Source organism: Ailuropoda melanoleuca, chromosome 1 (assembly GCF_002007445.2).
Source record: "Ailuropoda melanoleuca isolate Jingjing chromosome 1, ASM200744v2, whole genome shotgun sequence".
NCBI lineage: Eukaryota > Metazoa > Chordata > Mammalia > Carnivora > Ursidae > Ailuropoda > Ailuropoda melanoleuca.
Window position 1 is genome coordinate 4,344,188 of NC_048218.1, and position 12,433 is coordinate 4,356,620.

The 12,433-nt window shown below is 46.9% G+C and overlaps 1 protein-coding gene across 1 annotated transcript in view; it reads right to left on the reverse strand.

Moving 5' to 3' along the window:
* FAM3B (FAM3 metabolism regulating signaling molecule B) overlaps positions 1-12,419 on the reverse strand; it is a 59,830-nt gene extending 47,411 nt beyond the window's left edge. The window contains exon 1 of the mRNA XM_034655442.1: positions 12,269-12,419. Within this exon, the coding sequence (XP_034511333.1) occupies positions 12,269-12,329 (61 nt within the window). The 5' untranslated portion in view covers positions 12,330-12,419. The remainder of the gene's footprint in view (positions 1-12,268) is intronic.
* Between the last annotated feature and the right edge of the window lie 14 nt (positions 12,420-12,433).

Genomic DNA, 12,433 nt, shown 5'->3' on the forward strand with positions numbered 1-12,433 from the left:
AGAAGGCTCCCCACTGAGCAGGGTGTCCAACATGGGGCTCAATCCCGGATCATGACCTGGGCCAAAGACAGATGCTTAACGGACTGAGCCACCCACAAGCTCTTAGGTTCTCATTTCTTAATTAAAACTTTTGATCCCTCAATACAAGATTTTGATGGAGATCCAAACTTAGTTTCTTCAGCTGGATAGCCAGTGGCTCACCATTTGTGGAAGGATCACTTCCCAGCATTGACTGAATTGCCCCTTTGTCATATGAAAGCCCATGTGTACTTGTTTTGATGTCTGGATTTTATACTCTGTTTTCTCTCCCTCATCTCCTGCTCAGATATTTCTTGGTGGTCTTTGCATTTACACCTTACACACGAACTTGGGATTCCGCTGTCATGGCTCATGGCCACAGAGTCCCCAGCATGGGACATGCTCTGTTCTGGAGGCCATACTGAGAGATCTTTTTCTGCCCTCACAAGAGCCTAAAGGGAAGCCATTAACTGTCTTACGGATGGTGAGGTGAAGCATCAACTGTTATAAAGGCCATCAGTTAGCGGGCGAGGATTCCAATGGATTCCATGGGAGTCCAAGCAGATGTTCTCCTTGAGTGTATCTGCTCACTGAAATCACAGTGACAGGACAACTGGGGACTCCTTTTTTTTTTTTTTTTTTTTTTTTTTTTTTTTTTTTTTTTTTTTTTTTTTTTAATTTTATTTTATTATATTGTGTTAATCACCATACAGTACATCCCCAGATTCCGATGTAAAGTTTGATGCTTCATTAGTTGCGTATAACACCCAGTGCACCATGCAATACGTGCCCTCCCTACTACCCATCACCAGGCTATCCCCTTCCCCCACCCCCTCCCCTCTGAAGTCCTCAGTTTGCCTCTCACAGTCCATAGTCTCTCATGTTTCATTCCCCCCTCTGATTACCCCCCTTTTCTTTATCCCTTTCTTCCCCTACCGATCCTCCTAGTTCTTATGTTCCATAGATGAGAGAAATCATATGATAATTGTCTTTCTCTGCTTGACTTATTTCACTTAGCATTATCTCCTCCAGTGCCGTCCATGTTGCAGCAAATGTTGAGAATTCGTTCTTTCTGATAGCTGAGTAATATTCCATTGTATATATGGACCACAGCTTCTTAATCCAGTCATCTGTTGAAGGGCATCTCGGCTCCTTCCATGATTTGGCTATTGTGGACAATGCAGCTATGAACATTGGGGTGCATATGGCCCTTCTCTTTACTACGTCTGTATCTTTGGGGTAAACACCCAGTAGTGCAATGGCTGGGTCATAGGGTAGTTCAATTTTTAACTTTTTAAGGGACCTCCACACTGTTTTCCAGAGTGGCTGTACCAACTTGCATTCCCACCAACAATGTAGGAGGGATCCCCTTTCTCCACATCCTCTCCAACAATTGTTGTTTCTTGCCTTGTCTATCTTTGCCATTCTAACTGGCGTAAGGTGGTATCTCAGTGTGGTTTTGATTTGAATTTCCCTGATGGCTAATGATTTTGAACATTTTTTCATGTGTCTGTTAGCCATTTGTATGTCTTCATTGGAAAAGTGTCTGTTCATATCTTCTGCCCATTTTATGATTTGTTTATTTGTTTCTCGTGTATTGAGTTTGAGAAGTTCTTTGTAGATCTTGGATACCAGTCCTTTATCTGTGGTGTCCTTTGCAAATATATTCTCCCATTCCGTGGGCTGTCTCTTAGTTTTTTTGACTGTTTCCTTGGCTGTGCAGAAGCTCTTTATCCTGATAAAGTCCCATAAGTTCATTTTATCTTTTATTTCTCTTGCCTTTGGAGATGTGTCGTGAAAAAGGTTGCTCTGGCCGATGTCATAGAAGTTGTTGCCTATGTTCTCCTCTAGAATTTTGATGGATTCCTGTCTCACATTGAGGTCTTTCATCCATTTGGAGTTTATTTTTGTGTATGGTGTGAGAGAGTGGTCAAGTTTCATTCTTTTGCATGTAGCTGTCCAATTTTCCCAGCACCATTTATTGAAGAGACTGTCTTTTTTCCACCGGATGTTTTTTCCTGCTTTATCAAAGATTAGTTGCCCAAAGAGCCGAGGGTCCATTTCTGGGTTCTCTATTCTGTTCCATTGGTCGATGTGTCTGTTTTTGTGCCAGTACCATGCTGTCTTTGTGATCACAGCTTTGTAGTACAGCTCGAAATCCGGCATTGTGATGCCCCCAGCTTTGTTTTTCCTTTTCAACAGTTCCTTGGAGATTCGGGGCCTTTTCTGGTTCCATACAAATTTAAGGACTATTTGTTCCAGTTCTTTGAAAAATGTCCTCGGTATTTTGATCGGGATAGCATTGAAAGTGTAGATTGCTCTGGGTAGTATGGACATTTTAACTATGTTAATTCTTCCAATCCATGAGCATGGAATATTTTTCCATCTTTTTATGTCTTCCTCAATATCTTTCAAAAGTGATCTATAGTTTCTAGCATATAGGTCCTTTACGTCTCTGGTTAAGTTAATTCCAAGGTAACGCATGGTTTTTGGTGTTATTGTAAATGGGATGGATTCCCTAATTTCTCTTTCTTCAGTCTCGTTATTCGTGTATAGAAATGCAACTGATTTCTGGGCATTGATTTTGTATCCTGCCACCTTACTGAATTGTTCTATAACTTCTAATAGTTTGGGAGTGGATTCCTTTGGGTTTTCCATATAGAGTATCATGTCATCTGCAAAGAGAGACAGTTTGACTTCTTCTTTGCCGATTTGGATACCTTTGATCCCTTTTTGTCTTCTGATTGCTGTTGCAAGGACTTCTAGTACTATGTTGAATAATAGTGGCGAGAGTGGGCATCCTTGTCGTGTTCCTGATCTTAAGGGAAAGGCTTCCAGCTTTTCCCCATTGAGAATAATGCTTGCAGTAGGCTTTTCATAGATGGCTTTTATGAGATTGAGAAATGTACCCTCTATTCCTACACTCTGAAGGGTTTTAATCAGGAAAGGATGCTGTATTTTGTCAAATGCTTTTTCTGCATCAATTGAGAGGATCATATGGTTCTTGAGTCTTTTCTTGTTGATATGATGTATCACATTGATTGATTTGCGAGTGTTGAACCATGCTTGCATCCCAGGTATGAATCCCACTTGGTCATGATGGATAATCCTTTTAATGTACTGTTGGATTCTATTAGCAAGGATCTTGTTGAGGATTTTGGCATCCATATTCATTAGAGAAATCGGTCTGTAATTCTCCTTTTTGAGGGGGTCTTTGCCTGGTTTGGGGATCAAGGTAATATTAGCCTCATAGAATGAGTTTGGTAGCTTTCCTTCTGTTTCTATTTTTTGAAATAGCTTTAGGAGAATAGGTATTATTTCTTCTTTGAATGTTTGGTAGAATTCCCCAGGAAAACCGTCTGGGCCTGGAGTTTTATTATTTGGAAGGTTGTTTATCACTGACTCAATTTCTTCATAGTTAATTGGCCTATTTAAGAAATCTATTTCTTCCTGTTTCAGTCTTGGTAGTTTATAGGTTTCCAGGAAGGCCTCCATCTCTTCCAGATTGTTTAGTTTTTTGGCATATAGCTGTTGATAAAAGTTTCTAATAATCCTTGCAATTTCAATGGTGCTGGTCGTGACCTCTCCCTTTTCAGTCATAATTTTAATAATCTCAGTCCTTTCTCTTTGTTTTTGGACAAGTTTTGCCAGTGGTCTATCAATTTTATGGATTCTCTCAAAGAACCAGCTTCTAGTCCTGTTGATCTGCTCTACTGTGGTTCTGGTCTCTAATTCATTGATTTCTGCTCTAATCTTGGTCAACTCCTTCCTTGTCAGTGGGTTAGGCCTGTCCCTCTGTTGCTGTTCCAGTTTCTTGAGGTGAGAATATAGAAACTGCATTTTAGATTTTTCTATTCTTTTGAGTGAGGCTTGGATGGCTATGTATTTCCCCCTTAGGACTGCCTTTGCAGTATCCCATAGGTTTTGGACCGTTGTGTATTCATTCTCGTTGGTCTCCATAAATTGTTTAATTTGTTTTTTGATTTCCTGGTTTATCGAGTCATTCTTGAGCAGGATGGTTCTTAGCCTCCAAGTGTTTGAGTTTCTTCCAGGTTTTTCCTTGTGGTTGAGTTCCAATTTCAGAGCGTTGTGGTCTGAGAATATGCAGGGGATAATTTCAATCTTTTGGTATTGGCTGAGACCTGTTTTGTGTCCCAGAGCATGATCTATTCTTGAGAATGTTCCATGGGCATTTGAATAGAATGAGTATTCTTTGGTTCTGGGGTGTAGTGTTCTATATATATCTATGAGGTCCAACTCGTCGAGTATGGCATTCAAAGCCTTTGATTCTTTGCTTAGTTTTTGCCAGGGTGTTCTGTCTATTTCTGATAGTGGGGTGTTGAGGTCCCCTACTATTACTGTGTTCTTATCTATATGTCTCTTTATTTTGGTTAAGAGTTGGCTTGTGTATCTTGCTGCTCCCCTGTTGGGGGCATATATATTAATAATTGTCATATCCACTTGTTGAATACTTCCTTTAAGAATAATATAGTGCCCTTCTGTATCTCTCTCTATGGCCTCTAGTTTAAAATCCAGTCTATCTGATATGAGAATTGCTACTCCAGCTTTCTTTTGAGGTCCATTTGCGTGGAAGATGGTACTCCATCCCCTTACTCTAAGTCTGAATGCATCTTTGGGTTCAAAATGAGTCTCTTGTAGACAGCAAATGGATGGGTCATGTCTTTTTATCCAATCTGCAACCCTGTGGCGTTTTATGGGAGAGTTTAAGCCATTTAGATTGATAGAGATTATTGACAGATATGATTTTAATGATGCCATTTCTCTTTAAAGTCTTTGTATCGGTTGTGACTTGCTGCTCTGTATCACTCTTGGGGCCTTTTTACCTTTATAGAGCCCCCCTTAATATCTCCTGTAGGGCTGGTTTCGTGGTTACGAAATTGGTTAATGATTGGCGATTTTGGAACGTCTTTATTTCTCCATCAATTCTGAATGACAGCTTTGCTGGATAAAGGATCCTTGGCTGCATGTTTTTCTCTGAAAGAGCTTTAAAAATGCCCCCCCAAGCCTTTCTCTCATTCCAGGTCTCTGTAGACAGGTCTGACGTAATCCTGATACCTTTGCCTTGGTACGTGAGAAATTTCTTTGCCCTGGCCGCTTTCAATACTGTATCCTTGGATCTAATATTTGCGAATTGCACTATGACATGCCGTGGCGTAGGTTTGTCCTGGTTGAGCTTGGATGGGGTCCTCTCTGCCTCTTGGACACGAATGCTTGTTTCCCTTGCTAGATTAGGGAAGTTTTCAGCTACAATTTGTTCAAATATCTCTTCTAGACCTCTGTTTTTCTCCACCCCTTCAGGGATGCCGATGATTCTGACATTGGATCGTTTCATAGAGTCAGTAATCTCCCGTAATCTACATTCGTGGGCGTGGATTTTTTTAAGACCAGCTTCTATTTTCGTTTTTTCTTCTACTAACCCATCCTCCAATTCGCTAACGCGTTCCTCTGCCTCGGTGACCCTGGCCGTCAGAGCCTCTAGTTTTGACTGTATTTGGCCCATAGAATTTTTAATTTCTGTCAGATTCGCTCTCATTTCTGCCCTTAGGGATTCTATATTCTCAGCAACGCTTTCTCTGATGCTTTTTTCAAGTTTACTCATCATCTTGACCATTGTTGCTCTGAATTCCATTTCTGATAATTGGGATACATCCATATGTATTAATTCTGTGGCCGAGGCCAATTCTGTGGCAGAGGCCACAGACTCATTATCTTTTCTTTGCTGGGGGGGACTTCTCCTTCTCGTCATTCTGATGAAGAGAGATTGCAGGGTTGTCCAGAGCCCAAGTGTTGACTGGGACCCAGGCCGTGCGCCCTTGTTTTATAGAGATCTTAGGGATGTGGGCTTCTTCCTTAAAGAGTTTATTTATTTATTTGAGAGAGAGAGAGACAGTCAGCAAGAAAGGGAACCCAAGCAGAGGAGTGGGAGAGGAAGAAGCAGGTTCCCGGTGGAGAAGCCCGATGAAGGACTCCTTACGGAGCGTTGTGATCACACCCTAATCCGAAGACAGGTGCTTGGTGACTGCGCCACTCAGGCGCTCCGGGTTGTGGGCTTCTTGATTTTTCAGCCTGCCTTCTGGGGGAGGGGCCTGCCTGCCGGTACTCAGAAAACCCTGTTTGGGTAGAGTCTCTGTGTCCCTTGCGAGGGGGGATGGGGATGGGCACCCTGTGAGCCGGTATTTCCGGGCTTTTGTTCTCTGGCGGCTTTCCCTGGCGGTTTGCTATGCCTCTTCTGAGAGAGCAGCAGCGGCTGAAATTCAGCCTCTGTCTCAGAACAGAGGGATCGCGGATCGTTCTCCACTGATGTTCTGGCCACTTTAACTCTGTTTCTGTTGGTGCTGCTCAACCCTGCAGCATCCCGGGCTGTGCGCCCCACACCCGGCGTCCCAGCCCTCACTTCCAGGGCCGGCACGTCTCTGTCCTTTGTGTTTCCAACCCCGCCAGCCGCCAGCCGCCCCGCGTGGGCTCCCGGAGCTCCCCGTCTCAGTCTGGTGTCTCACGGGTGCTGACCGCGAGTCCGCCTGCTCCCCCGTGCAGGTGGCCCTCCAGCCGCCAGCCGCCCCGCGGACGCTCCCGGAGCTCCCGGTCTCAGCCTCGATCCAGTGAGCACACCGGAGCTCCGGAGCTCCGTGAGATGCTTGGTGGTGCACGCTCCCGGCTCACGGACTCAGTCTGCCGTTTCCAGAGTGCGGGTCCGCGGTCCGCCCGCTCCCCGGTGCAGGTGGCCCGCCAGCCGCCCTGCGCGCGCGCTCCTGGAGCTCGCGTTCTAAGTCTGTTGTCTCGCGGGTGCCGTCCGCGAGTCCGCCTGCTCCCCCGTGCAGGTGGCCCGCCAACCGCCAGCCGTCCCGCGTGCGCTCCCGGAGCTCCCTTCTCAGCCTGCTGTCTCAAGCGTGCGGGTCCGCGGTCTGTCCGCTCCCCCTTGCAGGTGGCTACCGCTTCCCGGCGCCCTGACACGGCGGCTCCCTCCCCCTTCTGTTTAGCTTCCGATATCTGTGCGCGGTTTCACGGCTCCCCGCTTCGTACCTCGATACTCAGCGCTGGAGATGTTCATTTGTAGAGATCCAGATGTATCTTCCTGCGTCTCAGGCTGATTCCGTGGATATTCCTGCTGGTCTGGTACCTATCCAGCTCAACTCAGGGGACCGGCTGAAAAAGGTGTCCCCTACTCCTCCGCCATCTTAACCTAACGACCAACTGGGGACTCCTAATGGCCATATTCTACAGTCATGACTCGTAAGTTCTGTCTACTTGGATCTGCAGAATGACCTGGCTGCTAACTTGAATTCTCCATCCACTTATCTGACATCTATATATCTTCTTTGGTGAAGTGTCCGTTAAAGCCTTCGGTCCATCTTTAAATTAGTTGTTTGTTTTCTTATTGTTGACTTTTAAGAGTTCTTTGTTTATTTTGGGCAACAGTTCCTTATCAATATGTCTTGTCTTTTCATTCTCTTGACACTTTCTTTTGGAGAACAGCCATTTTTAACTTTAAATGAAGCCCAGCTTATCAATGATTTCTTTTAGGACCATACCTTTCATGTTGTATTTAAAAGGTCATCACCACACCCAAGGTCATGTAGGTTTTCTCTCATTTTATCTTTTAGGAGCTTTATAGTTTTGCATTTTACATTTATGCCTGGGATCAGTTTTGAGTTAATTTGGTAAAAGGTGTAAGGTCTGTTTCTAGATTTGTTTTTTGCATGTAGATGTTCTATTCCTCCAAGACCATTTGTTGAAAAGACTATCTTTGTTTCATTGTATTGCCTTTCTCCTTTGTCAAAGATCAGTTAACTGTATTTATGTGGGTCTATTACTGAGCTCTTTATTCTGTTCCATTGATCGATTTTTCTATTCTGACACCAATACCATGCTATCTGGCTCACTGTAACTTTGTAGTTAAGTCTTCAAGTTGGGTAATATTAGTCTTGCAACTTTACTCTCCTTCAATACTGTGTTGGCTATTCTCGGTCTTTTGCCTCTCCATATACACTTTAGAATCAGTTTGTCAATATCCACAAAATAACTTGCTGGGATTTTGACTGGGATTGCATTGAATCTACAGAGTTGGGAAGAGCTGACGTCTTGACCACATTGAGTCTTCCCATCCATTAACATGGAATGTCTCTCCCATGTTAGTTTTTCTTTGATTTTGTTCAGCAGCATTTTGTAGTTCTCACATAGATCTTGTACATATTTTGTTAGATTTATACCTAAGTATTTCATTTCGGGGGGTGCTAATTAATGGTATTATAACATCTTTAGAACTGCTGAGATTAAATGAATATATGGAATGTACTGGCACAGACAGCCTGAAGCTAGCAGGCCCTGAGACATTTCATTATTTGTACACTCTGCACTTTATCCTATAAGGCTCTGAGGCACCCAGAGACTCTGCTGAGTTGGGGGGTGAAGTTGTTCAGAATCCTGGCCAGCTGACCAACGACAAGGAAAGTAAAGGCTCTCCATGTCCTGAGAGGCCTCCTGGGAAGGTCATAGGACAGTGGAAGGGCTGACCCTTCTGAGCTTTTCCAACCTTGGGGGAGGAAGTGTTCATCTTTCAAGGGGCCAGAAACCCAGACAGAGGAGCTGAGCTCTGGGGAAGGTACAGGTCTTAGTTCAATTCAGTACAATTAGCCAAATGTTTTTTAAGCAACTACCAGATGCCAAGCACTGTTTATGCCCCAGAGATACATCAGGGAACAAAACTGACAAAGAGCCAGGACTTGGGCAGCTCACCCTCTAGTGCAGAGTTATGAAAAGTGAAGCAGCAACACAGATCCCTAAGGAGGACTGACCTGCAGGCAGGAGCATGCCAGTGGAAAACCCTCAAAAAGATCAGAGTACGCTGGGCGAGGCCCCAAAGACTCTTGTGCATGGGGTCATATGGAATGGCACTGGTGATGCTGGGGGCCAGGGATGCTAGGGGTGATGACAAGCAGGACATAGGCTGCCCTGGAGAAAGACAGGCAAGGGAAAGGAAGAAGCCTGAGGTTGGAGAAGGCAACTTTTGAGTGAAAACTTTCAACCCTTTTCTAAACCATAACTTTGTCAGAAGCTTCCTTGTCTGCAACAGGTTGAGAGGAGAAACCCAGGGGCTGTGAACTCTGGCTCGGCAGAGGCCCAGACTTAGTTTAGAAATCTCTGAGACTGAATGAGGTCAGAAGCCACTGGGAGAGGTGAGCTGAGAATGTAGACTGAGGAGCTGGCTGCCCTTCTTTCAGATGCCATTCTGGGCTGCGCCCCTTTTGTTCTGGGAGCGATCTGGGTGGGCCAGGTGGTAACACACACATGAAGGTCCCATGCTGACCGTACAGCCATTGTTCATGAACAGCCATTGCTCTTAGGAAGGACTGGTAGGTGAGGGTCCAGAGCAGTACGTCTAAGCTTCTGAACTGGTTTTGTTTTTCCTGCTTGTCAAGCTGTTACTTGAGGACTGTTTCTCTGCAAGTCTCTCGAAGTTGCCAGATGCTTTTGTGCAGATAATCCATGATGACTTTGGGGGTTTTCATTTGAAAAGGTGCTGCCCTCAGAAACCAAGAGTTGAGTCACACCCTTAGCTACAGAAATCCACCCTGAAATGGACACTTAAAAGTATGAGGAAGAGTCCAAATTTTTGGAGTGTTTTTTCTCCTAATTGTGATTGGGGAGTTTTATAACCCATAGTTTTGAAATGTTTCCTTTTTTTTTTTTTTAAAGATTTTATTTATTTATTTGACAGAGATAGAGACAGCCAGCGAGAGAGGGAACACAAGCAGGGGGAGTGGGAGAGGAAGAAGCAGGCTCCTAGTGGAGGAGCCTGATGTGGGGCTCGATCTCAGGACTCCAGGAAAACGCCCTGAGCCGAAGGCAGATGCTCAACGACTGCGCCACCCAGGCGTCCGTGAAATGTTTCTTTATGTGTTTCGTGCATCACCATGTTGGTCATGGTCAACATCCTGGGGCAGGGAGGAACTGAAGCGGAATTCACGCATCTCACGGAAGAGGCCCTCGTACAGGGAGTGAACCATTTCTGGGGAGAAAAGGCACCCACTTTGCATGAACTTGAGTGATACAGAAGTGAGAGAACATCTCCAAGGGTTGGAGCAACTGTTGCCCATTTGTCAGAAGGGAGGGTCCATTTGGAGACTGGAAAAGAGGTTCTGGCCGAAAGTATAATATAAATCAGTAATATAAACCAGTATCAACTGGCTGGTCCTGGAGATGGATGATGCAGTACGCTCCCTTGAGCTCAATGCCAGATCCCTGGTCACCCCACTTGTACAGTGAGGCACATGAAGTGCACAAAGGACACCTTAGCCCATGGCCCTAAGCTTGAACCTGGGTCTCTTAGCTCCCAGGCCCTGCAGGCAGGTGTCCTACATTCCCGGAGGGCCATGCTTTCTTTCATGAAGATGTATACAAATTGAGAGGCCACCAGGTCTTTGAGGGGCCAGGGAAGAGTGCACGCACACTCACAATGACCTCCCAGACTCTGTGTGACACCGCCCCCGCCACGTGTGTCTCTTCCTCCTCACCGTTATCCCCTCCTGTGAGTGATCTGTTTACTCGAACCTCACCCAGAATGCAAGACTTCTAAGGAATAAAAACAAGGAAACCAATGCCCAAACTCATTTCCTTTGCCGCTGGTTTTCACTTTTTATGAAACAATTTTTGCTGGCTGCAGTGGCTGAAATTTTTAGGACAAAGAGCATGGAAATTGGATCAGGCTAACCCCGATACCCTAGTTCTCTCAGCAGGTGGGTGGTCTGGGGTTTGAGCTAATGCGGGGAGGGGGGTTTCAAAACACCCACTTCAGAGATGAGAGAATAGAGAGAAGGTACCAGAACATGCTGGATATAAAAAGGCACCCTATACATGGTCGCTATTATTATTTTAATGAGTTATTTTGTCTCTCACTGTCATAAGCAATCAAGAGAAAAACTAGCTGAATTTCAGCTTTGATTTAGAAAAAAGTTAAGGGACTATCACAGACACACTCTGACACCTGTCCTAGAATATTCCAGTGAGAAAGATGCTTCTTTCTTTTCCTTTTCTTCTTCTTCTTTTTTTTTTTTTTTAGAGATACACAGAGTGTGAGAGTAGGAAAAGAGCAGGGAGGGAGGAAAAGGAGGGAGAGAATCCTAGGCAGGCTCCACGAAGAGCAGACGACCCAGGGCCCTATCTCACTACCTGATCATGACCCGAGCTGAAATCAAGAGCTGGACGCTTAACCAACTGGGCCATTTAGGTGCCCCGGGAAAAGATGTTTCTTAAAGGCAAGTCCTTTGGGAAAGAAAACAATACAAAACATCTCAACAGCACATGTATTAATAGTCCAAAAATGCTAAATGTAAGAAAACAAACTATTTCTGAAACCGAGTGATATTTTAAGAGGGACCAGATGCCCTATGTTGCAGTCCCCAGCTGTGCAGGGCTGCCCTTAACTGCCACTGCACCCCAAACCATCACTCATCAAGCCAAGCGCGCACTGCCTGCACCCCACATGGCACCCACACCACCCCACTTTCTCTCCACCTTCCTGCGAAGGCCTTGGAGAGATGGCAGTGCTGCCTCGGCCCCTGCGTGGGGTGGGTCCCGGAGCCCGGAAACGCGTCGTTTCAAACACATTCTTTTGGGAGTCCTCGGAGAGCTGAAGACATTCGTGGTGAAAGAAAGGACAAAGCGTGGCGGAAGTCACCGCAGTCCTGGCGCTCGACCACTCCCGCCCAACACGGAGGTCCCTCTGGACCCCAGCGCCCGACGCGACCCGCGCCACGCGGTCCCGATGACGTCATGCCGACCTCCCTGTCCCAGCCGGGTGACCCGGACAGCACCCGACGGGGCCCCCTCTGCTGCCACTCCTCCTTACCAGGTGTCCCCCCATGAGTCCAGTCCCCAGCTGAAAACGGCCAACGGTACCCCCGCTTTCAGGGAGAAGCCGAAGTGGCGGGGCCTGACTCCAGGCGCTCACCCTACCCTGCCGGCTGCCCGGGTGCGGTCAGGGGGCACGTGGGGGGCGAGCCCGGGGGTCCTGGGTCGCGGCCAGCTGCCCCAGGCGGCTGAGGAGAAGGGGCCTGGCTCGTCCATCCCTCGCGCCTCATCCCCAACGTGAGGTACTGGTCCCCGCGACCCCCGGGCGGGACCCCCTCAACCCCGGGGTCTCGGCCCTCTTGCGGGGCAATCCGGGTCCCAGACAACCGAGCTGAGGGCCAGCATCCCGCCGCCGCCCGGCCTCACCCCCGCGTCCTCTCACCCAGCCGCCGCCGCCCGTCGCGGTGTGCAGGAGTCAGTGCGCGCCGTCGTGCCTGCGCCATGCCCGCCGGACCGCGCACGCGCGTCGACTCCCCGGCCCGCCGCTGGGGGCGCCCTCTGGGTGGCCGGCCCCGGGCTCCCGCCACTTCTCCTGCCCCGCCCCCGG